General features: G+C 39.4%; 1 protein-coding gene across 4 annotated transcripts in view; it reads right to left on the reverse strand.

The window, feature by feature from the left end:
* LOC134337913 (rho guanine nucleotide exchange factor 10-like protein) overlaps positions 1 to 24,402 on the reverse strand; it is a 225,223-nt gene that overhangs the window by 110,418 nt on the left and 90,403 nt on the right. For 3 of the 4 annotated variants that reach the window (XM_063033279.1, XM_063033278.1, XM_063033280.1), the window contains one exon: positions 19,475 to 19,566. The exons of the other annotated variant lie outside the window; for it this stretch is intronic. In XM_063033279.1, coding sequence (XP_062889349.1) covers positions 19,475 to 19,566 — 92 coding nt within the window. The remainder of the gene's footprint in view (positions 1 to 19,474; positions 19,567 to 24,402) is intronic. 4 annotated transcript variants of the gene reach the window in all.

Here is a 24,402-nt window from a genome sequence, read left to right on the forward strand (position 1 = left end):
AATTCCAGTCTAAGCTCTTTAATTAAACATATTGTAAAATATTGCTCACTAAAAATAAATAAAGGATTGGAGGTTTGCTTATTGCTAGAGTACAATTCTGATAATCCACTTATGGGCTACATGGAAATCCCAATGGTTCGGTACTTGGCTCACCAGGTAATGTTTACTGAACTTCCTTTCCACTCATTGGAGGTTCAGTTCCAAGCTCTCTTTACTTTTATTCTCCTTATTATGATATTGTGTGTTATCTTGAAATAGTGAACTAGTATGTTGTGGTATTGAGAGAAATATAACATTAAATGACTTGTGAAATCTGCCAGATTATTGGATGTCATTTCCCTTAATACCCCAAATTAGGGGAGTTCTTCTGTATTGCAAAAGATCATCTAGAAGTTTATTATGTCTGGCTTTATACATTACAGGTTCTGCATTGTTATAATGCAGAAAAACTTCAATCAAAACTTAATTTGAAAGGCTTTGAGTCTGATCTACATGTGCTGAGTTTCTCAGTACTGACAGCCGGAGATTTCGTAAACAGTAGCATTTGCCAAATATAAAAGCCATCGTCACATTTTATTAAACAAATAGAAGTTCTGCATTTCTTGTTGGATTTGTGATCAATTTATTATCACTATCATGTAGGTTTCAGCAATCCCTCCAAAACTTACAGTTTCAAACAAATATAGCATGGAGCTGCACAAGAAGTAGGAGAAGGCCATTAGGCCTGCTCTGCACTTCAATTAGATCATGGCTGGTCTGGCTGTGGACTCACCTCCACCTTCCTGCCTTTTCCCCATAACCCTTAATTGCTGCACTACACAAAAGTCTATGTCTTAAATATATCTAATGAGAGAGTCTTTACTGTTTCCCTGGATAGAGAATTCCACAGATTCTCTACTCTCCAGAAGAAAACAACTCCTCCTCGTTTCTGTCCTAAACCTACTCTTCTGAATCTCATCTCCCCTACCAGTGAAAACAACTTTTCTGCCTCTATCTTATCTATCCCTTTCATAATTTTAAATGCCTTGTAAGATCCCCTCGCATTTTTTGACTTTCAGTCAGAATATCCCAGGTGACTCAAACTCTTCATGAGTTCAGAATCAACCCTGAATCTCTGCATACATCTTTTCTCAAGGAAAGAGATCAAAACTGCATGCAGTATTCCAGATGCAGCCTCACCATTGACCTGCACTGTTGCAGCACAACCTCCCTACTCTTCAATTCAATCCCTCCAGCTACAAAGACTAACATTCATTGCCTTTTTGATAACCTTTTAGATGTGCAAACTCTTTTTGTGATTTGTACCCAGGCACAATTCAAGTCCCACTGCACATCAGCATGCTGTAATCATTCACCACTTAAACAATAACCTGATCATCTATTTTCCCTTCTAAAGATGATCTTGCATTTACCAATGCTGTCGTCCACCTGCCAGATCCTTGCCCACTTTCATAACCTGTCTGTATCCCTCTGCATCCTTTGTGCAATTTGGTTATCCATTCAATTTGTCAACAGCAAACTTAGATACACTACACTGGACCTCCTCTTCCAAATTGCTAATGTGTATTGTGAAGAGTTCTGAGTCCAGCATTGACCCATTCAGATCTCCGCTCAGTTTTGACAGCCAACCAGAGGAACACCCAGTTATCCCAACTCTCTGCCTGTTAATGGTTAACTAATACTCTATCCATGCTGATATTACCCCCAGCTCCATGTACCCTTATTTTATTGGTAAGTATATTTATGTGACGCCTTGTCCAATACCTTCAGCAGATCTAAGTACACAACCTCTCCCTGCTCCTTCTATTCACTGCATTCATTATATCCACAAAGAACTCCAGTAAGTCTATCAAACAGGATGTGTCCTTCCTGAATCCATGCTGCCACAAGCAAGAGAAAGTCTGCAGATGCTGGAAATCCAAGCAACACACACACAAAATGCTGGAGGAACTCAGCAAGCCAGGCAGCATCTGTGGAAAAGAGTAGTCAACGTTTCGGGCCAAGACCCTTCGTTTTGGTCCTGCTGAAGGACCTCAGCCCAAAATATCGACGGTACTCTTTTCCATAGATGCTGCCTGGCCTGCTGAGTTCCTCCAGCATTTTGTGTGTGTTGCTCTGAATCCAAGCTGTGTCTGTCTGATGAAACCACTCCCATTCTAGATATCTTGCTATTTCTTACTTAATGATAGCTTCAAGCATTTTCCCCAACTACAGGCTTTGAACTAATCTGCCTACAATTAACTGCCTGGTGCCTGCATTTTTTTTAAAAGTGTGTGACATTTCCTATCTTCTAATCCCATGAGGTCTGTCCAGAGTCCAGAAAAATTAGGTAAATTTTCACAAATATCTTTTCTTTTGATACCCTGTGTAGGAGCCATGCATCTGTTTTCTATCTGCATTGTATTCTGTGTTGCACATTTATTACGGTAGCTAATCACATGGGTGGCGACGTGGTAAAAAAAAAACAAAGGGTTTAGCTACATATTCGTGCCTTGTTCTGGACAGTTTAGATCTGGGGACCGTCAGGTGTCATATCTTTTGCTGACTGCTTAATTACATTTGAATTCACTTGAATTGACTTTATTTTTTACATCCTTCATATACACAAGGAGTAAAAATCTTTACGTTGTGTCTCCAACTAAATGTGCAACCTATAGTAATTTATAATAAATAGTATGTACAACAGGACAGTCAATATAGCATAGAAATACAATTGTATCAGCGTGAGTAATAGTCTGGTGGAAGAAGCTGTCCCGGAGCCTGTTGGCCCTGGCTTTTATGCTGCATTACTGTTCCCCAGATGGTAGCAGCTGGAACAGTTTGTGGTTGGGGTGACTCAGGTCCCCAATGATCCTTCAGGCCCTTTTAACACACTTGTCTTTGTAAATGTCCTGAATAGTGGGAAGTTCACATCTACAGGTGCGCTGGGCTATCTGCACCACTCTCTGCAGAGTCCTGCGATTGAGGGAAGCACAGTTCCCATACCAAGCAGTAATGCAGCCAGTCAGGATGCTCTCGATTGTGCCCCTCTGAAAAGTTCTTGGGATCTGGGGGCCCATACCAAACCCCTTCAACTGTTTGAGGTGAAAGAGGCGCTGTTGTGCCTTTTTCTCCACACAGCCAGTATGTACAGACCAAGTGAGGGCCTCAGTGATGTGCACACCGAGGAATTTAAAGTTGTTCACCCTCTCAACTCCAGATCCATTGATGTCAATAGGGGTTAGCCTGTCTCCATTCCTCCTGTAATCCACAACCTGCTCCTTTGTTTTTGTGACATTGAGGGAGAGGTTTTTTTCCTTGACACCACTGTGTCAGGGTGATGAATTCTTCTCTGTAGGCTGTCTCATTATCATCTGAGATTAGGCCAATTAGTGTAGTGTCGTCAGCAAATTTAATTAGCAGGTTGCAGCTGAGGATGGCAACACAGTCATGGGTATACAGAGAGTATAGGAGGGGGCTTAGGACATAGCCCTAAGGGGCACCTGTGTTGAGGGTCAGAGGCGTAGAGGTCAGTTAACCCTTTGCTTAAGTCTGCTTAAATATGTTTAATATCATTAGTTTTAATTTCATAAGTTTCATCACTTCAACATTGTATGTTTTGCTAGTTGATAAAAAAAGAGGATCAATTACATTTCTTTGACTTTTTTGTACATTATTATTGAATTGATTGGAGGGCGCATCATACAAGGATAACTACCTGTGGGGCCACCAGCAGCAGCATTAGTTTAAGTTGCCACGACACCCTGGGATACATTCCATCAGGACAGGGGACATCTACTTTTTAGCTCACTAGTTTACACAGCACTATTTCTTCAGTGACTACAACAGCATTGATCCTCTTACAAACTCTAGGTCAGTCAACGATATCAAACAACATATAAAGGACCTTCAAGTTTGCTAATGAGCCAAGTGATATTTTAGTATCGCACTGAAGATCTCTATCATGTGACCCAAGAACCAACCTGTCACTGTCAGAAAAATCCATTTGCACTAAATGGCATGTACACAAAATATGGGATCACAAAACCACAGGTTGATGCTCATCTCATGCCTGAAAGAAATTAGCTGAAGGCAGCAATCTCTCTATTAATCTATGATCAGCACTCTCACTTCACGAGGTTGCCGAGTGGGCATTCTGGGTGCAGTGGTGGGGCCACTGACCACATAAATTAGATATAATCAATAGCCTTCCTTGTCATTCTACCTCCAAACTTACTGTCATTTTCAGAATTTTCTTTACTTTCACTATCAAAAAAATGCAATTACGATGGGGGAGGAGGGGGCAAGTACAAGAGCAACATGGGAATATGAGGAACCCGAATAACAGTGGGAGGAGATGTGAACAGCCAATATCATTAGCAACACACAAACAGTGGAACCCAAGGAAAGAACCACAAAAGGTGACACAGCAAATGCTTCAACCCACAACTCCAGAAACCCATGCAAGATGCTGATCTCGAATGTTTCTGTATGGGGTGTTGTCACTGTGAACAAAGTCACTGGAGAGACCCTGACGGTAGAGGATATTGAAGTGTTTTATTCAGCAAAGATGAGTAACAGGCATCATATTGAGGCACTCCTGGAAGAAGAGGCCTGCCTGACCCATTATTACATGATGGTTTTATTGCTAAAGATCAAAGGTAGATCAAAAGCAGAACAATTCTGTAGTTACAATGCACCTACAATGCTTCCTTTGAATTACATACAGTTTTCAAACACCTCCTTCTTCGCACCCACGCTCCGGACACCTAAAATGAAATGTTAATTCCCACTGACTCTCAGCTGTATTCATGCATATGCAGGCATCTGAGGTGTAATTGGGCTGGGCTGCGTTTTAAATTCAAACTGCAATCCACATTCAAAACTGAAATTAATATTTGGCGAAATTAATATTTGCTGTATACCCTAACTCCACTATATGCCCTAACATTAAAATAAAACATTTAAAATTAAAAATAAAGAAAGGAATAAGGGGCACAAAGAGAGAAGGCAAGAGAATAAATCAATAGTCAAGAAAAAAATCAAACTTATAATCATAACATTTTTATCAAAAGATAGGACTGTCTAGGGACTAAAAGGCAATCTGTTTGAAGAAGTAGTGGGCGTGACAGTGACACTGGAAGAATCATTTATATCTGTCTTCATAAGGAAATCGAGGACTCCAAATGTAGCGATAATGCAGGTGACCTTAAACTGGATCAAAATGTATTTTTTTATAATTAAAAATTTGGCATTGCACAAGTTAGAAAAGTTTTCCCAAATTGGCACTGTGCAAGTGAGAGAAGGTATGCAGATTGGGTGTGATGCACCCTAGATTACAGGAGGTCTGGTCGCATCTTCCAAAGCTTATTTGTAAAGGCTTGTTTAAAGCAGGAATGCAAGGCTAGGCTGGTGTATCTGAAGAGAGTTGAACAGTCCCTGAAATACATTTTGAAGTCAGTGAAACTTAAGAGTACCTTTCCAGCTATCATCCAGCTGCATGGATCAGCAATAGAGCAATGCAGTATTTAAAGCTTCAGCTCCCTGTTCATTCCAACAACTCAATAAGATCTACCTTCTAACAGTTCTGTACTAACCATTCATCCTTTGACATGACAGTTCTGAAAGCACCAAATGATTCATCTGTTGCCATGTCTCTGTTAATCAGCCTCCTGACAATTACTCTCTGCAAAGAAATTGTTATATCCTGTGCAATACCTGACACATGCAGCAGCCAATATCAGTCTACTTAAAGACAGAAAGTTTGCTAATGAAGCTCAATCTAGTGTTCTCTCTTATAACAATGCTGTAGTCCACATAGGATCAGTCAACAGATACACTCCCAGGAGGCCAGAGACTGTAGTGCCACTTTCAGCCAAGCTTAGCACCAACTTTTGGACTTCTGCCCTCTTCCACGACTCAAGTAGGGAGAGGATTATTTGCAGCCTCTCCACTTCATTAACATGGGAATGCAGCCCTGAACCAATACCAGGTTAAGTTTGTATCAATACAGGGCCTATTGAAATGAACAGAGATATCTACTGCTGGAAGAAACATAACAAAAAGTTTGTTCAATTGTTTTTAAGTGTGTGGATCTTTAATTTATAAAGCTTATAATAATTTCAACATTAGTTTTTGGTAGATCCTGAATGATTGCAATTGCCAAATAATCAATTAAAACAGAAACAAAAAGTATCAGAGATCTTGAATGGAATGGGCAGTAGTTCTGATCCAACACATAAATGTTGCTGATCCAATGTGTTTTTCAGCATTTTCTGTTTTTGTTTCAGGCTTCCATAATCTGCATTTCTAAAAAATGTTCATTTAATTTAAACAATAAGTTTAGCAGCAAGGATAGCTTATTGGAGAAAGGGTGGAGGGAAAACAGGGTACAGGCCTCACCACAGATTGTACCAATCTTGCTCTTGTGGCCATCTCTTCACATTAGGAATGCTGATGGCTGATCTATGCCTCACCATTGTTCAGGGAGTTGAGCAGACAATTTCTGCTGCTGCTGGAGAACCAGCTAACAATTGGCGCTCTCCCGTCTGGTGAAATGCAGAAATTGCTACAAAAGGATCAGTTATGAATAACGTTACACTGGAGTTGAATTCCCAAACCAGTGGTGTGTATTGAGGCACCCTGTGCAAATTGTGGCTGTGCTCATTGCTGGGAAGGTAGTCCAGGTTGCTGGGTAACCCCTTTCACATTGTTGCAAATCAGATAACTCAAATCAGATCCTCCAAAAGACAGAAGAGTGTGAGCATCCTTCTGTGGAGCCCCTTGGGCATTTATACAGTTGGAGATGCTTGAGCAGCGTTACTGGAAAGTGAAGGCTACCACCATACATTTGAAACACAAAGCATTTATTAGAGATCGCTTTCCAAGCATCCAAAGCACCATTATTCTCCCTCTTTTAAACCCATCTCCTATCTTGGCTATCTTCTACACGCTAGGATAAACATTGAACCTACTGCCATTATCTGATATTCTCTCCACAAATTATCTTTATCTGATTTTCCAATGGATTCTAAGTACTTTTGCTCCTTTGTTCTGAATTTGCCTAAAATGGATAATAATCTTTATCCTATCTCTATCAGCAAAAGTCTTATTGGCACAGCAAGGTGGTTAGTTGGCCGCTGTAAATTTCTCCTCATGTAGGTAAGTGGCAGAATCTGGGAAGAGAGAATGGAAATGTTTGCAAATACACCAGGATGAGAAGAAATGATGGGTGCTTGACTGTTGACATGGACTTGGTGGGCCAAGGCCTTCATTCAATTCAAAGATCTTTATCTGGATACACACTCCCCCCCCACCCCACCCAATGAAGAGCTCCTACTCTCTGGTCTATCCGAAATTCTGTGATTCAGTACTCCTTGAGTGCACTACTACCGACAGAACTTGGCCTAACCAAGATTCATCATCAACTTTAAATCCTTTGCCTTGCCTTTCTGGTCTAATCTCTAGCAGTGATCCGTGGCACAGTGAAATTCCTAATCAACCTCAGAATTTGCTTCAGTACATGTAACAGTTTATCCATTTCTACTCTCCTGTCTCCATTTAGCTTCTCAGCCGCATCAAATCTTCCAACCTCCTTAAACCGTTCAAAACTTATCAGCATATGTTAATTTGTGCCAGGTCTCATCACCCCTAAGCTAACTGACCTAACTCTCCACTGAAACAGCATGACAATATTAAAATTATCAGCCTCATATACAAATTCCTCCAAGGGCTATCCTTCCCAATTTCTGATTTCCCTCGGCTCTACCACCCACTGAGATCTCTGCACTCTTCCAAGTTAGATCTGATGCTCAATAGATTATTCGTAATCTTTCATCAGTGGCTGTCCCTTTTGTTCTCTCCAACACTGAATTTCCCTCTCTAAGCCTGTCCATTCCTCCATCTCTTTCTTCCTTGCACTCCTTGATGTTTTCAGTCATCAGCTTTGATGCGCATCAAAATTTGTTGGTTACTCGGGCATATTTACTATAATACAGTGCCACATTCATGCATATTGTTGTCCAAGCATTCAAAAAGAATTTGCCAAGAGGCCTTTTTATTCACTTCTTACTCCATTTTATTTAACTTGCTGATCTGTACTAAAAGTGTGTACTTCTGTGGAGTTCTCCACATCAACAGTCCTAAAACTACCAGCGTTTGTGTCCACACCAAGGTGAAGCTGTACCAGAGCTGTGTTCTTTCCACACCCTGTACGGGTCAGAACGCTGGCGCATGACAGAGAACCATCTTGCCAGGCTGTCGTAATTCCACACCATGAGCCTCTGGAAGATCCTCCGTATTTTCTGGCCAAGAAAGATCTCCAACCACACCCTATTCCTTCAGTGTCACCAAGTAGACATGGCTACAATCATCATGAGGCAACATTAGAGATGGATTGGGCACGCGATGAGAAGAGAACATCATCATCAAGATAGCATTTCACTGGACCCTGAGGGACAGAGGAAATATGGGAGACCATAGATAACTTGGTACCATACCATAGAGGCAGAAATGAGGACCCTGAACCACACACTGGGGCACAATAGAGAAGACAGTCAAGGACAGACAGAGATGGAGGACCTTCATTGCTGCTCTAAAAGTCAGTGGTATAAAAGGCAGTAACTACAATCATTTGGCATTATATCTCCAATTCCCCCCACCCAGAAAAACACAAAGTTATCAACTGTGATTAGAGCAGAAATCTCTGAGGTCATTTGAGGTCAACTTCTCTCCTATTTCTTGTTCCACAACCGTTTTCAGTCCCTTACAACTGTTATAGCATTTTGTGATCCCTTATACAAGGCCTTCAGATGTTTATTGTATTCCTGCCTCTCAATCTAAATGGTGCTGCCCTGATTTAAATCACAAGATATAAAGCAGGAAACAGCTTCCATATTTTTGGCAATTTCAGTTTCATTGGGATTGAGAGGAAAAACAATTTGGAAAACTGTTTGGTGCTATGCCTCTTTCATGCAAATAACCTTGATGTCTGCCAACTGCGGTAAAGCTGGAAACAGGCATGTGGCTCAACTTTGCCAGAAAGCAGAGGATGAATGCCTTAAATTTTCACCCCGTATCTTCACCATTAGAAATCATCCTACGAACCGACTTCCGGGTCACCAAGGGAATGGCGGCGTAAGGAAAAGGTCTCTCGGCCAAAAAGAAGGTAAACTGCCCCAAAATCGAATTTAGACGAATACTTAATATTGTATAACTATATTAATAAAAGGGACAAGGGTGATGTCTAAGAACAAGATTAAAAAGTCCGCTCCAAAGGCTGATAAACATAAAGAGACGCAGCAAGGTGATGGGCCTAGCTCCCCTACGGCAAGCCAGGACAGAGAGAATGAGGGGGAATCGGTGACTCTGGCTTTGATTCTCGGAGAGATTCGCGAGTTCCGACAAGATAACAACAAACAGCTGGAGGCTATTAAAGGAGAAATAGTAAAAACTAACTCGTGGATAGATGAAGCCGAAGGGAGGATTGTTGGAATTGAAGAGAAGCTACAAAATGCCGAGGAAATGATAGCAGAAATGCTAAAGCTGCAAGAGCAGCTCCAGTGGAAGCTCATAGACCAAGAAGGCCGCTCAAGAAGGGAAAATGTGAGGATCTACGGAGTTCCCGAAGGAACTGAAGGTAAACCCGGACTGATGATTCCCTTCGTGGAGAAGCTGCTTAGAGAGAACCTTGATATACCGGCCGCAAAAGACCTACAGATAGAAAGGGCTCACCGCGCGTTGGCACCACAGTCTCCAGCAGGCGCCCAGCCCAGATCGATTCTGGTCAGATTTCTCAGTTACAGAACGAAGGAAGAGGTGCTTAAACGGGCATGGCAAAAGAAAGGTTTCACGTGGAGCAACTGTAAAATCGGTTTAGACCACAATTACGCACCGGGGATCCTTGCCAGACGGAAGGAATGTGCGGAAATACGGAGGGTCCTTAAGGAAAACAACATCAGATTTCAGACCATGTATCCAGCTCGGCTGAGAGTCTTTTACGACGAAGGGTCAAAAATTTACGCTATGGTGCAGGAGGCAACGTCAGACTTGGTGGACCGGGGATTACCTATTAAAGTTATCACCCAACCGGAGTCGCTACTGGAGAGGATTCGGCAGAAGTCGTGGCAGTCAGTGGGGCGAGGACGCTCCACACGAACCAGAGTGTCAAACTACAAGGAAAAGCTGCAAATATTCAGACGCGAATGTACAGAGAACACAGATTAATTAAGAGAAATGACTGAAAAGAGCAATTCGGACTTAAAGGTAAGATGAAAGCTGGTATCTGAAAATAAACTAGACGGAATAACTTGAATGATAGCAATATGGTTGAGACATAAATAGGAGAAAATTCTCTATGATTATTCAAACTGCGGAGGGCCCTCTAACACAGGGTGAAGATAGAGGTTATCCCTCTGAACTGAGGCGGGTCGGTGCTCAGGCCTCACTGTGGGAAGTCGGGAAAAATGTTCAAATGTTATACGTTCAAAAATGTCTAGGGTGTGGTTATATGTTTTGGTTTACTGTTGAGAAGGGATTGTTTACTGTTTGGTTAGAAAAGGAGAGTTTTTTTCTACTCGAGAAAAATGCAAATTGAATTGGCAAAAATAATTTCCTATAATGTTAATGGGGTTTTGAATCCAATTAAAAGAAATAAGATTATGTCTAAATTGAAAAAAGAGAGGGCACAAATAGCTTTCCTCCAGGAAACACATATGAGCCAATCTGAACATGGAAAATTAAAATGAATGGGCTTTAAGCATGTATTTTATTCATCATATAAATTGAGCCACAAAAGAGGGGTAGCTACTTTAATATCAAGTACTCTTAATTATGAACATATTTCAGAGACTAGAGACAAAGATGGAAGATTTGTAAAAATTACAGGAAGAATAGAAGGTACAGAAATAACATTGCTGAATGTTTATGCTCCTCCAGGTAGTGAATGGTCATTTTATAGACACATTTTTGAGCTAATGGTCAGTTCTCAAGGGGTAGTAATTTGTGGAGGGGATTTTAATATTAGATTAAATCCTATATTAGATTCTTCAAGAATAGTTACTCAGAATAAACCTCTGACTCGGAAGATGAATTTATTGATGGAGGAGTTGGGAATTATAGATGTGTGGAGGGAATTACACCCCACTAGTCAAGATTATACACATTATTCTTTCCCTCATTCAGCGTATTCAAGGATAGACTATTTCTTTATCTCTAATACAGATAGACTCAGGATAAAAAAGTGTAATATTGCAACAATTGATCTGTGGGATCATAGCCCAGTCTCTATGTCTCTAATCCTGGAAAGGAAAATGAGGAAAACCCTTTGGAGGTTAAATTCACACATACTCAATAACCTGAAAGTAATGGAGAGATTAAGGGGAGAAATCAAAGAATACCTAGACCTTAATGACATGGGAGAAACATCACCAGTGATCTTATGGGATACATTGAAAGCTGTACTGAGAGGAAAAATTATTTCCATTACCACTCACATGAAAAAAATCAATGCACAAAAATTAGCAGACCTTCAAGGAAAATTAAAACAACTTCAAGCTGTAGATAGCAACAAAAGTAATTCAAATTTAAAACAGGAAATTAGGAAATTGCAAAGTGAAATTGACGATATTTATACGTTGGAAACTCAAAGAAATTTTCTTTACCTGAGACAAAAGAATTATGAAGTAGGAGGTAAATCAGCTAGATTATTAGCATATAAATTACGAAAACAACAAGCAGACAATACAATTCATAAAATAAAGACTCCAAAGACAAGGGAAAATTCAAGAGAGTTTTGAAACATATTATCGAGAGCTGTACTCCCAACCACGGGCCTCCAATGAGCCCTATATAGACAGTTTATTGAATTCATTAGATCTACCTAAACTTACAGATTTACAAAATGAAAGTCTATTAGAACCAGTAACTGCCAAAGAACTGAATGTGGCCATCTCTAGGTTAAAGGCTGGAAAGTCCCCGGGTTCAGATGGGTTTACCTCAGAGTGGTACAAATCGCTGAAGTCACAGTTAGCCCCATTACTACTTAACACCTTTAATTGAATCTTACAGAGAAGAGAAACTCCACCTTCCTGGAGAGAAGCGATTATTTCAGTTATTCCTAAAGAGGGTAATGATAAACTAGAATGTGGCAATTATCAGCCAATTAGTGTTCTTAATTTAGATTACAAACTATTTACATCTATATTAGCGCGCAGATTGGAAAAGCTCTTACCTGGCCTAATCCATTTAGACCAGACTGGATTTATTCAACAAAGACAAACACAGGACAACATAAGGAGAACTCTACACATATTAGAACAGCTTAATAAGAATGAGACAGAGACAATGGTAGTAGGATTAGACGCTGAGAAAGCTTTTGATTCGGTTAGTTGGGCATTCCTATACAGAGTGTTAGGAAGATTCGGCTTTCAAGAAAAGTTTATTAAAGTAATTCAGACTCTATATGACAGCCCTACAGCTCAAATTAAGGTAAATGGGGACCTCTCTGACTCCTTTATTTTAGAGAGAGGCACTAGACAGGGATGCCCAATTTCTCCTCTCCTTTTTGCGCTATATATTGAACCGCTTGCCCAACTAATAAGACAGAGCGAAATCGTAAGAGGTATCAAGGTGGCAGGGATTGAACAGAAAGTGGCGTTATTCGCAGATGATGTTTTAGTCTATCTGAACCAGAAAAATCATTTATAGGATTGATTACATTGTTGGATGACTTTGGGAAAATATCAGGTTATAAAATAAATGTAAAGAAAACGCAGGTTATGTCCCTAAATCATACATCATCCAAAAAATTGCAGGATACATATGATCTTAAGTGGGAAGCTAAATCATTAAAATATTTAGGAATAACCCTGCCGAAGGATCTTTCAACGCTGTCACAGGTAAATTATGGGCCATTAATCTCAGAGATAAAAGCAGATATGCATAGATGGAATCTTATCCCCTTTTTAAGTTTAAATTCAAGGATAAATACTATAAAAATGAATATCCTTCCTCGATTACTGTATCTTTTCCGTACTTTACCTGTGGAGGTGGATGATAATCAATTCAGGGAATGGGACAAATGGATTTCCTGCTTCATTTGGCAAGGAAAGAAACCTAGAATTTGATATAACACCTTACAGTTAGGGAAGGAAGGAGGAGGTATGGTTCCTCCTTGCCTGAGAAATTATTTTTATGCCTCACAGATAATCCCTCTGTTATATTGGTGTAATAGGGAATATAAGGCTAGATGGAAGGAAATAGAATTTGGATTGGTTGACAGTTTTCCTCTACAGGCCTCAATAGCTGACAAAGGATTGATGGCCCAATTGGAAAAATTTAAAAACAGTTGGATAGATCTTACATTAAAAGTATGGCAGAAGGTGGTTAATTCATGTGGAATTAATAACATGCTAAAACTCTTCAGATGGTGTGCATATGATACCGAATTCCTTCCCAACAGAGGAGATAAAAGATTTGAATTATGGATAAAGAAAGGTCTTACAACCTACCTCTCATTTATACATAAAAGAGTATTACAAAGTTTCCAAATCCTGCAGGACAAACATGGCCTAGAACACAATGATTTTTTTAGGTACCTTCAAGTACGAAATTATGTTAACCAGAGTTGTAGATATACAGACCTATCAACAGTAGAATTAGAATTTTTCAAGATTCTTAATTCGGCTTGCGGTTCAATACCTAGTAAATCAGTTTCTCGCCTATATAATGCACTCTCCCATGCTAAAAATGTAAACACATTGTATATTAAAGAGAAGTGAATTAGGGAATGTTTAGCACAAATAGAGGAAGTATTAACTAATTGTAAAATCTGCCCCCAATCATCCACAGAAATGGTAAGCTCCAATTCCTGTTCCCAATCTACCCTAATCTTATCAAATGGAGACTAAGGGTATTTTACGGTTTTTGGATTTATTTTTAGATGGTTCCCTTATGTCTTTTAAACAATTATCTAATAAATATAACTTATCAAGAATACATTTTTTTAGATATTTACAAGTTAGAAATTTCCTAAGTACTATACTTTCTTCCTTTCCAATGCTTCCTCCTACATATATTTTAGATTCGATAATTAACCTCAATCCATGTCAGAAAGGTGCATCGGCTATGATTTATAATATTATTATGAAACTTAGGAAAGCTCCATTTGATAAGATTAGGGTAGATTGGGAACAGGAATTGGGGCTTACCATTTCTGTGGATGATTGGGGGCAGATTTTACAATTAGTTAATACTTCCTCTATTTGTGCTAAACATTCCCTAATTCAATTTAAAGTGGTTCATAGAGCACATATGTCCAAAGATAAGTTAGCGCGTTTTTACTCGCATATTAATCCTTTTTGTGATAGATGTTCGGGGCAGATAGCCTCTTTAACTCATATGTTTTGGTCTTGCCCTACTTTGGAAACTTTTTGGAGAGATGTTTTTAATATTATTTCTAAGGTATTAAATATAGATATCTCTCCTCACCCTATTACTGCTATCTTTGGACTACCTAAAATTTCTAGTAATCTTTCCCCTTCAGCCCGTAGAATGATTGCATTTCTTACTTTAATGGCGAAAAGATGTATTTTACAACATTGGAAAGAGCTTAATGCTCCAACTACCTTTTTTTGGTTCTCTCAGACGATTTTATGTTTGAATTTGGAGAAAATTAGAAGTAACCTTTATGATTCTTCATTTAAATTTGAACAGAGTTGGGGACCTTTTATTCGATATTTTCATTTAATGTAATATTTACCCTTCTTGTTTTTTTTCACTGTTTTTAATGGAGGTCGGGATTGAGGACGTGATTTTAAGTTTAACTCTGTTTGGTTTCAAGTTAGCCCATTGCTTTGCTTTGCTTTTAGTTAGTTGCACGGTGGGTTTTTTTGGGGTTTTTTTTTCTTTTTTTTCCATTGATATATATAAAATTTAGTATACTATTATGTTATCTTGGTTTCTTATGTTTAAATTACATTGTTTATAGTATTTTTTTTGGAATTTTATTATACTTTAACATTGTATTAATGTTTATATGGCTTACCTTTTTTGTATACTTATTCAATAAAAAGATTTAAAAAGAAAGAAAGAAAGAGAAGTGGGAGAAAGAAGCAGGGTTGGTACTTTCAGAGGAGCCCTGGGGGAAAATATGCAGCTTTCAGTGGTCTTCGACTAATTCTTTGTCTTGGAGAGAACATTGCTGGAAACATATTATAAGATACTTCAAGACCCCATATCAGGAAAAATATAAAGATACAAACGTGACGTGTTGGAGAAGGTGCGGCTCCAAGGAGGCAAATCATTTCCATATTTTCTGGGATTGTCCTAAATTAAGTCTATATTGGGAAGGTATTCATAGAACATTACTTAAGGTACTTAGGACCCAGATACCTCTGAACTTTGAGACGCTCTATTTGGGGCATGTATTGTTTCTTGAACAGAAGAAAGATATAAAGTTGCTGCAGGCCCTTTTAGCGGCAAGTAAGAAATCAATCACTAGAAAGTGGCTAAATCCAATACCACCTACATTAGAAGATTGGCACAAAATTATCTCGGAAATATTTAAAATGGAAAAGTTGACTTACTCCCTGAGAATTCAAAAAGAAAAATTTTATCAAATCTGGAATAAATGGATTGAATATATATCCCCAATGCGAGCAGACTTTAGATGAAACTCCTAATGATTTATACTGCTCTTCTCATCAACACAGTAATATTGCTAACGTAAGCACCTCTACTCTAAATGTTTACTGTTTTTGTTTTTTTTTGGAAAATAGAGAATTAATACAAGTAAAGGAAAAGATTTGGGTAAGGGATAAAAAATGACAAAATTAAGTAAATAAGTACATAGGGATCGGATAATTATGTTTGGGGGCAGGAGCAAGCATGAACAAATTAGGATATAAACACCTACAATGGTTGTTACATACAACATTTTGGACCAGAAGTGATCCAGAAGAGATATATGGAAACTATTACTCATCCACTATTATTACTACTTTTCTTAGCAATTAATACCACTACTTAGCCTAATAGATTAGAATTTCCACTGTACATAATTATCTATTTAAGTGTCTAATTTCTTTTTATATCATCTCAATGTGTACTTAAGAATGTATAAATAACTATAGTTTTATACATATAAAAAAATGGAAAAGGTTATACATGTGAGAAAAGTACATGATACTTGTGAATTCCTTATTCAAATAAAAATAAAAAATGTAAAAAAAAGAAATCATCCTACAAGTGAACACCCCAGAGGGAATGAGACAGATAATTCCAAATCATCTGGAAGAACACTGCAAGTTTCAGAGTTGCCATGCAATTCTGAAAATTAAGAGGAAAATCTCCCTTGCGCCACCGTAGATCACTGGACCCGAACAAAAACACAAACTCACTACTGTCATTGCCTCAAGTTTCTGATTAGCATGGGATGTGCGTGCTCTTTTGTCCAAAGAATGCTTCGTTTGTAGAAAGACTGATGTTCCTTGTCTCAAATTGTTTGGAGTCTTCTTTACAAATGCCTGTTTTCATCCTAGTGTTCTCAAATGGGAAGTGGTTTCAAGCTTTTGTTCTAAAGAACCAATTTTTCAAAGTTACTTATCAAACCTTGATGAGCCCAGCAAATTTGAGCACAGGGGATGCGCCAAGAGTTCTTTTGCCATAACTATTCATTTCCAATCCTTCCATTTCCTTTATTTTATATTTAGCAACTCAATTGCAAAACTAGTTTTCCCCAGAGGTTAAAACAAAAACAGTCTCATCAAGGGCTTATTTATATGAAACCACAATGGAATCACCAAACGCAACCCAGGAGACAGCAGGGAAATATCCCACTTAATGGGGGAGAACAGCCTAAAAACAGCACAGCACAGTTAACCGTTGTGTGGCATACTGATAACCATTTGGGCCACAGACCCACTTCTGTCCAAGGCCTCAGATGCCACTGAGCTACCATTACCCTGTCTTTTGTGAACAGTAGGAAGTGCCCCATCAAATTTCTGGACATTGTAGACGTCCCCGAAATAGTCGTTATTGCACTTCCTCTATCCAAAGTGTTTCTTCCAATTGCATGGTTCTGAAATTAGCTGTATTATGCCAGTAGAAGTGAACGAAGTGAAGTAACCGATTCAATGCATCGGTTAGAAATTGGCCAGAGATTATACTATGACGGCACAGTAATAAATTGAGGTTAAGTTCACTGTTGTAGTTTGCAATCTAATTTTCAGTGCAGAGGGATTTATAGGGCATTATAGGCAAGGTTCCTGACTGATCCATTAGTACAGACAGACAGACTGAATCATGAAATGTGAGCCACAAAATACAAGAAAAAATCCCTTATTTCAGTTCAAAGCCGGTTAATTAAGTGGCCATGTCCCTGGTTACCTTGATATGCACCTTGGTTAATATCTTGCTGATTTCAACATAACATCAAGGGAAATATCCTGGATGCAATAAGTTTAAAATTCAGCAACAGCAAGACCCCAGTACTTAAACTTCCATCTGTTATAATCAGAGCATTGCAAAAAAAAAAGCAAAAAGATACTTCTTTGATTTACTTTTAACTACTTTTAACCTTTTGCTGGTTAAAATCTTTTCAGTTCAGTCCATGCATTGGGCTTCCAGTCTCCTGATTCATTCAGATGAAAGCTTGATTCCTACTCTATTACGCATTAGCTGTCCATAGTCTGAGTAACAGCTGGGCATGGAAACTGGCAAACAAAATCTGCCTCTGTAGATTCAAGTTTAGCATTGACATACTGCATGGTCAAAAATTCCACTGATCGCATTTCCTGGGCTTTGGACACTAGGGGGAAGAACCAGCTGAGAAGGATAACAGAGGCTACTAGTTACCAGAGTATCATATCCGCAGATGGGTCAGCACTACCACGAGGGTCAAACAGAAAATTACCTTTTTTGGCAAGGTAAAGGAAACATGCTGCAGAGATCCCAATCAGTTACTGAGTGGACCAACAGGAGGCAATGACTCCCAAAAAAACATGGTAATGATCCTCAAGGATAATTTTTGTAATAATATTGAAGAAATTTTGTGTAAATAATTGTTGATGGCTATAATGATTTGAGGGGGTTTGAGGAGAAAAAAATCATTTCACTGGAGTGGTGGGGATCTGGAATCCACTACCTAGAAATAGCAACAGAGGGACTTTATCACCTTTCATTCTCCTCCTCTCCTTTCTTCCATAGTTCACTGCCCTCTCTTATTAGATGCTTTCTTCTTCAGCACTTTATGTCTTCCACCTCTCCCCTCCCAGCTTCTTACTCCCAACACAAAGGTTTGGCAAGACTAATAAAGAGTTTACTATTAACACAACTTGTTTAATATAACTGTTCCAACCACTCTGCATTTATCCTATTCTTAAAGGGACAACAGACGCAGAACACTAGAGTTGCTGAAAGTGAAATACACACAGAAAATGGTCCCGCAGAAAACACTCAACAAATTGGAAATGATCAAGCTAAATTATTAACTCTGTGCCTCACTCCACAAATGTTGCCTGACCTACTGAGTATTTTCCAGTTTATTTGCATAAAATAATTTTATAGTCTTTCAAAATCATTTTTTTTTAGATGCAGGTGCTGATGGCAATGCCAGAATTTACTGCTCATCCCCAATTTCCCTTGGCTACTGCTCTCTTTCAGCTGGAGGTACTTCCACAGAGCTATTTGGGAGGGAGCTCCCTACTTTAAACCCAGCAATAATTTAAGAACAGTAATATACAGTATTTCTAAGTCAGGATGGAATGCGACGTGGAAGGAATCCTTTGGTAATGATGCTCCCACGAACCTGGTGCCCTTGTCCTTGGTAGTAGTAGTCACAGGTGTGTGAGGTACTGTTGGAGTGGCCCAAATTGGTAACATTTTGAGGATGGTATGCATTGCTTCCACAATGGACCAGCAGTGGAAGGTATAAAAATGCTTAGGATTGTGAACAGGCTGCTGATCAACTCACCTGGTTCACCCTTGCACTTATTAAAGGGTTGTTAGAGCTGCACTTACTCAGGCAATTCAAGAGTATTAAATCATGTTGACAGCTTTGGGTGGTCTGGATGAGTTATGTGTACAGGATACCCAGCCTTTGACCTTCTCTGTAACCAAAATACAGGCGTGGTGTTCCTGATTAATAATTATCTAAATATCAATAGTAAAGGTCTCATTGATCGACTATGAAGGGCAGATAGGTAACATCATTTTAAGGGCAAGAACATGTGGAAGGTTCAAAGTTAGTGTCTATCACTAAATGAGGATACAGAAGAACTCGATATTAAACCAGAGGTGGTGGTCCTTCACCCTTTAAAAATACTGACCCTGCAAGCTTCTTAATACAAAGCCCAGTCATTTCTTAACAAAGTTTTTTTTAATGCAACCAGCATCTCACATGTTCTGACCCAGTGGACTGTCACTATCTGGTGCTGTTAAATCTGCTGTTTAAATAAACAATGCACATAGAATGCAAGTACACACTAGGGCATCTTACTGTTATACAAGAGAGTTTCACTCCCGGATTCATCTTTGATGTCAGCCTCATAACTGCTGGTAGATTCATTGCACGGGGCAGTGGAAAGACTCCTGGGGACAAAAGCCAAAAGGGACAATGCATAAGACAATAATCAATCTTAGACTGCAGGTAGTAATCAAATTATCACATGGGATGAATACAGAATTCTATTTATTATATATAGCACAATCCTACATGTCCAGGGTGCAGGAGAATGCTCAAACACAACTAACAAAACAGATTATCTAGCCATTATTACATGGTATCTAAATGCAAATTAGCATGACTGCACTGCAAACAGAGCTCATTCGATGTAGAACGTCCTGCTGTTAGGTGCTAGTACTTTGCTCAAATGATACTCTGCATGAGAGTCTGGAGAAAGAGTTCAGCACAGTGGGTCATTCCATGATTAGTAGCCATTTTTGTTCTCCCCCTAAAACAAAAACAGAAACTGCTGAAAGTACAAAGCAGGTCAAATGGCATCTGTGGGAAGAGGAAGAGTGAATATTTCATGCTAATATTATTCCAGTGTTTTCAGCTTTTAATTTAGATTTCCAGCATGTGCAGTTTTTTTTTTGTTTTGATTACTTGCACCCAATGACTTTACAAGCTTTCTTACAGATTACAAACTGTTGATAAGGGGAAATGCAGCTAATCTTGGGAGCTCCAATACCTTCATTTATGTTGTACTCTACTTCCTGCTAAGATCAGCCAATTTGATATAATCAGTGATCAGACCTGGACCTTCAGGTACCAGAATTATAAATATCTATTAAGCCACAATTTCAACTTGTAAATCGTAAAACTGTCATTAGACCTAATGGCATGAATACAGAACATAGAACACTATGACACAGTACAGGCCCTCCGTCTTTTAGCCTGCTCTAAGATCAATCCAACCCTTCCCTCCTACATAACCCTTCATTTTTCTATCTATATGTCTACCTAAGAATTTCTTAAATGACCCTAATGTATCTGGCTCTACCACAACCCCTGGCAGGATGTTCCACACTCCATGTAAAGAACTTACCTCTGACATCCCCCTACACTTTCCTCCAATCACCTTAAAATTATGTCATCTGGTATTAGCCAATTCCACTTGGGGAAAAGTTCTCTGGCTATCCACTCTGCCTATGCTTCTTATCACCTCCAAGTCACCTCTCATTCTCCCCTGCTCCAAAGAGAAAAACCCTAGCTCACTCAGCCTATCGTTATGAGACATCCTCTCTACCCAGGCAACAAACTGGTAAATCTTCTCTGCATCCTCTCTGAAGCAACTGCATCCTTCCTATAATGAGGCAACCAGAATTGAACACAATATTCCTGGTGTGGTCTAACCAGGGATTTAGAGCTGCAACATCACCTCACAGCTCTGGAACTCAACCCCCCCGCATAGTGATGGTCAACATACCTTAATCACCCTATCAACTTGTGCGGCAACCTTGAGGAACCTATGGACATGGACCCCGAGATCCCTCTGTTCCTCTATGCTGCAAAGAATCCTGCCATTAAGCAATTATCCTGCCTTCAAAATTGACCTTTCAAATTGAATCAAACTTCTTGGGGTTGAACTCCATCGGTCATTTCTCAGCCCAGAACTTCATTCTGTCAACGTCCTGATGCAACCTACAACGATCCACACCATTCATAGCTCTAGCAACCTGAAAGTCATCTGCAAACTTACTAGCCCACGGACTGCACAGTATTATTGTGCCTTAAAGTAAGTGCAACTTGGTTGAACAATACTATGCAGTCGTTTACTGGCTTAAATTAGTCCCACTGGCTTGCTATTATTATTCATTTGCTTTGTGGAAAGAGGCTACATAATGACTGCTTTTCAGAAATGTCAGTTCACAAAGTGCCTGGGATATTGCAAGAAAAAAGATATTACTAGATTTTATAAGATTGTATGTGCTGTGGTCTTCTGAGAGAGCAGTGTTTGGGCAGCTTTCAGTGCTTCACACACCCACTGTTGCAGTTCACCTGGAACTCATGAATAATCTTGACAATGGTGTGATAAAACACAGGTTCTAAAATCTGTAATAAAAATAATAAATACTGTCAGTTCTCAGCATGCTCAGCAGCACGTATGGAGAGATAAAAACACGTTAGCCCAGTGATAACTCATTGTACGTGAGAACTGGAGCTGTATCGGCTAGAACATGTAACACATTTACTCCAACCATAGCAGATCTGCTCATAACCTTTTGAATTCAAGAGATCGCCAAGGCTGTGGGAGGCAGCAAAGAGATGGTTCACACAATGGAAAACAGTGACCACCAAAAGCTTCTGGAAATAAATCTGCCTCATAAATCTTAGATCAATATTCTATCCAATCAAATATTCAATGGCAAGATTTACTGGGGGGGAAACTGTGAACATGTGTGTTTGCAATGTGAAAAAGAAGCATGCCATCAGAATAGAAAGAGCCTATAGTGTTTTGAGATGTAAGACATCTGTGCACATAAGTGTAAAATACTCACAGGGATGATATGTGAGTACAACAAAATGTTAGGGAAGATAACTATGTTTTTGTTTATTGCCTGGGAAACTAAATACACAAGTAGGAAAGCTATGCTTTGGTTGTCCAGACATTGGTGAGACCATATCTAGAATATTAGTCTTGTTACATAATGACGAATGTTAACTTTGACAAACTTCTCCAGATGTGTTGTGGAGAGTATATTGACTGGCTGCATCACAGCCTAGAATGGAAAGACCAATGCCCTTCAATGGAAAATCCTCTAAAAAGTAATGGATACAGCCCAGACCATCACGGGTAAAGTCCTTTCAACCATTGAACACATCTACCTGAAATACTGTCACAGGAAAGCAGCATGCATCATCAGGGATTCCCACCACCCCAGGTCATGCCCCCTTCCTGCTTCTGCCATCAGGAAGAAGGTACAGGAGCCTCAGGACTCACACCACCATGTTCAGGAACAGTCATTGTCCCTCAACCATCAGGCTCTTGAACCACAGGGAATAACTTCACTCAACTTCACTTGCCCCATCACCAAAAGGTCCTCAAAACCAATGGACTCACTTTCAGGAACTCTTCGTCTCATGTTCTTGATATTTATTGTTTATTTATTATCATTTCTTCTTTTTGTATTTGCACAGTTTGTTGTCTTCTGACTAGTTGAACGCCCTAGTTTAGCGGTCTCTCATTGATTCTGTTATGGTTATTATTCTACAGCTTAATTAAGTATGCCTGTAGGAAAACAAACCTCAAGACTGAATATGGTAACATAATGTACTTTAATAATAAATTTACTTTGAACTTTAATGCTTTGGTAGCAGTACAGAAAAGATTTTCTAGACTGATACTAAAAATGGGTAGGTTATCTTACCAGGAAAAAAAAGGTTGTAGCCAGTGGTGCTTCAAAGAGCAAGAGCAGATTTGATTGGAACACACAGGATCCTAAACCATCATGACCGGATGGCTGCAGAGATATGTTGTCACGAGGGGGTTGAGAACTAGGTAGAGATGAGGTGAAGTTTTCTCCCTCACACAAGGAGAATCTTTGGAAAATTCTTCTCAAAACAGTAGTGGAAATAGAGTCTTTGAATACTTTTAAGGCAGAGCTGGATGCGAAACTTGATAAAGCAGGTGAAAGGTTACTCTGGGTAGAGTAGAATGCTGTTGAAATTACTGTCTGCTCAATCTTGATCATTGAATGCTACAGACTGCCTAAAGGACCCAGTAGCCTACTCGTACTTCTGATTCATATGTTCCCCATTCTGTATACAAGATATATTTTTTTTAAAAAGAGAGTAAGATTAGTGAACCAGGCAGTGGCCCAGGTTAATAAACCTGCCATTTACATTCAAATCTACCAGCCACTTAACTCATCAACTAACCCATTCTCACACAATTTTATAATCTCAGTCACACAAAGAGCTCCTGATCCCCCAGGGGCCCATTAATAGCACCCAAGGCCTCAATAAAGTTTGCACTGTAAGGACCTCAACTAAAATGACCATTGGCACATTACTGGTACAACATACTTCCCACTTTTGGGGAAACATCAGAATGTTTCAGCCAAAGTCTTCAGGATGCTAGACTTGATTTTAACATGCAAGAGGAAAAAGCACAACCAGTCAATAATGTTTGCTGTAGCTCACAGATTCAATCAAATCTTTTGATAACAGGGCTTTGAAGTTAGAATTAAAAAGATAAGTGTCTCATCAGTCAAATATAACAAGTGCCTGACACTGAAAAATTGACCAGATGAGAGAAAGCAGGTAAGGTGCAGAGTGAACTCATAGGTTGGGATATCCAGCACACCCCTCTTCATACCTCAGCAGGCGCTGATTTGCTTTGGGAAACCAGGAAAGATTATTAGAATTTGTTCGTCCTGGCAGTGCAGTTTGCACCCAGTCATTTCTACTATGACAGAAAATAAATCGTACAACACTGCTAGAGGCCATTCTGCCTATTGTGCTTGTGCTGGCGGTTCGATCCTAGTTCATCGCACTTGCATCCATTTCTGCTGGGTACGTGCCTGACCTGCTACTGAACCTGCAAACACAATCCTTCCATGCAATATAATGTAGATCACAATAACTTGTTGTTCCATAAAATTTCTGATTCATTTGCCTCTGTTTATTCCCAAACTCTCACTCATGGAAGTAGCTGCCTTAACATGAAACTGGCCTGGCAGCAGGTCACTTACGACCACTTCATTCACGTGCCCCACTCCTGTAAAGTACAATTGTGCCCAAGGCTCAGAACAGAATGTATGGCAAGCTTCTCTTTACTTACAGCCATGATCACATTGGTTCTTAGCTTTCCACTCAAGCTGTCCAGCTCCTTGGAGAACAATCTCAGTTTGCTTTAATCTTTAATAGAACTGCAGTCTATCATTCCGCCTCTGGATAATTACAGTTCAATTGGAGCATTA

Source organism: Mobula hypostoma, chromosome 25 (assembly GCF_963921235.1).
Source record: "Mobula hypostoma chromosome 25, sMobHyp1.1, whole genome shotgun sequence".
In the NCBI taxonomy this organism is placed as follows: Eukaryota; Metazoa; Chordata; class Chondrichthyes; order Myliobatiformes; family Myliobatidae; genus Mobula; species Mobula hypostoma.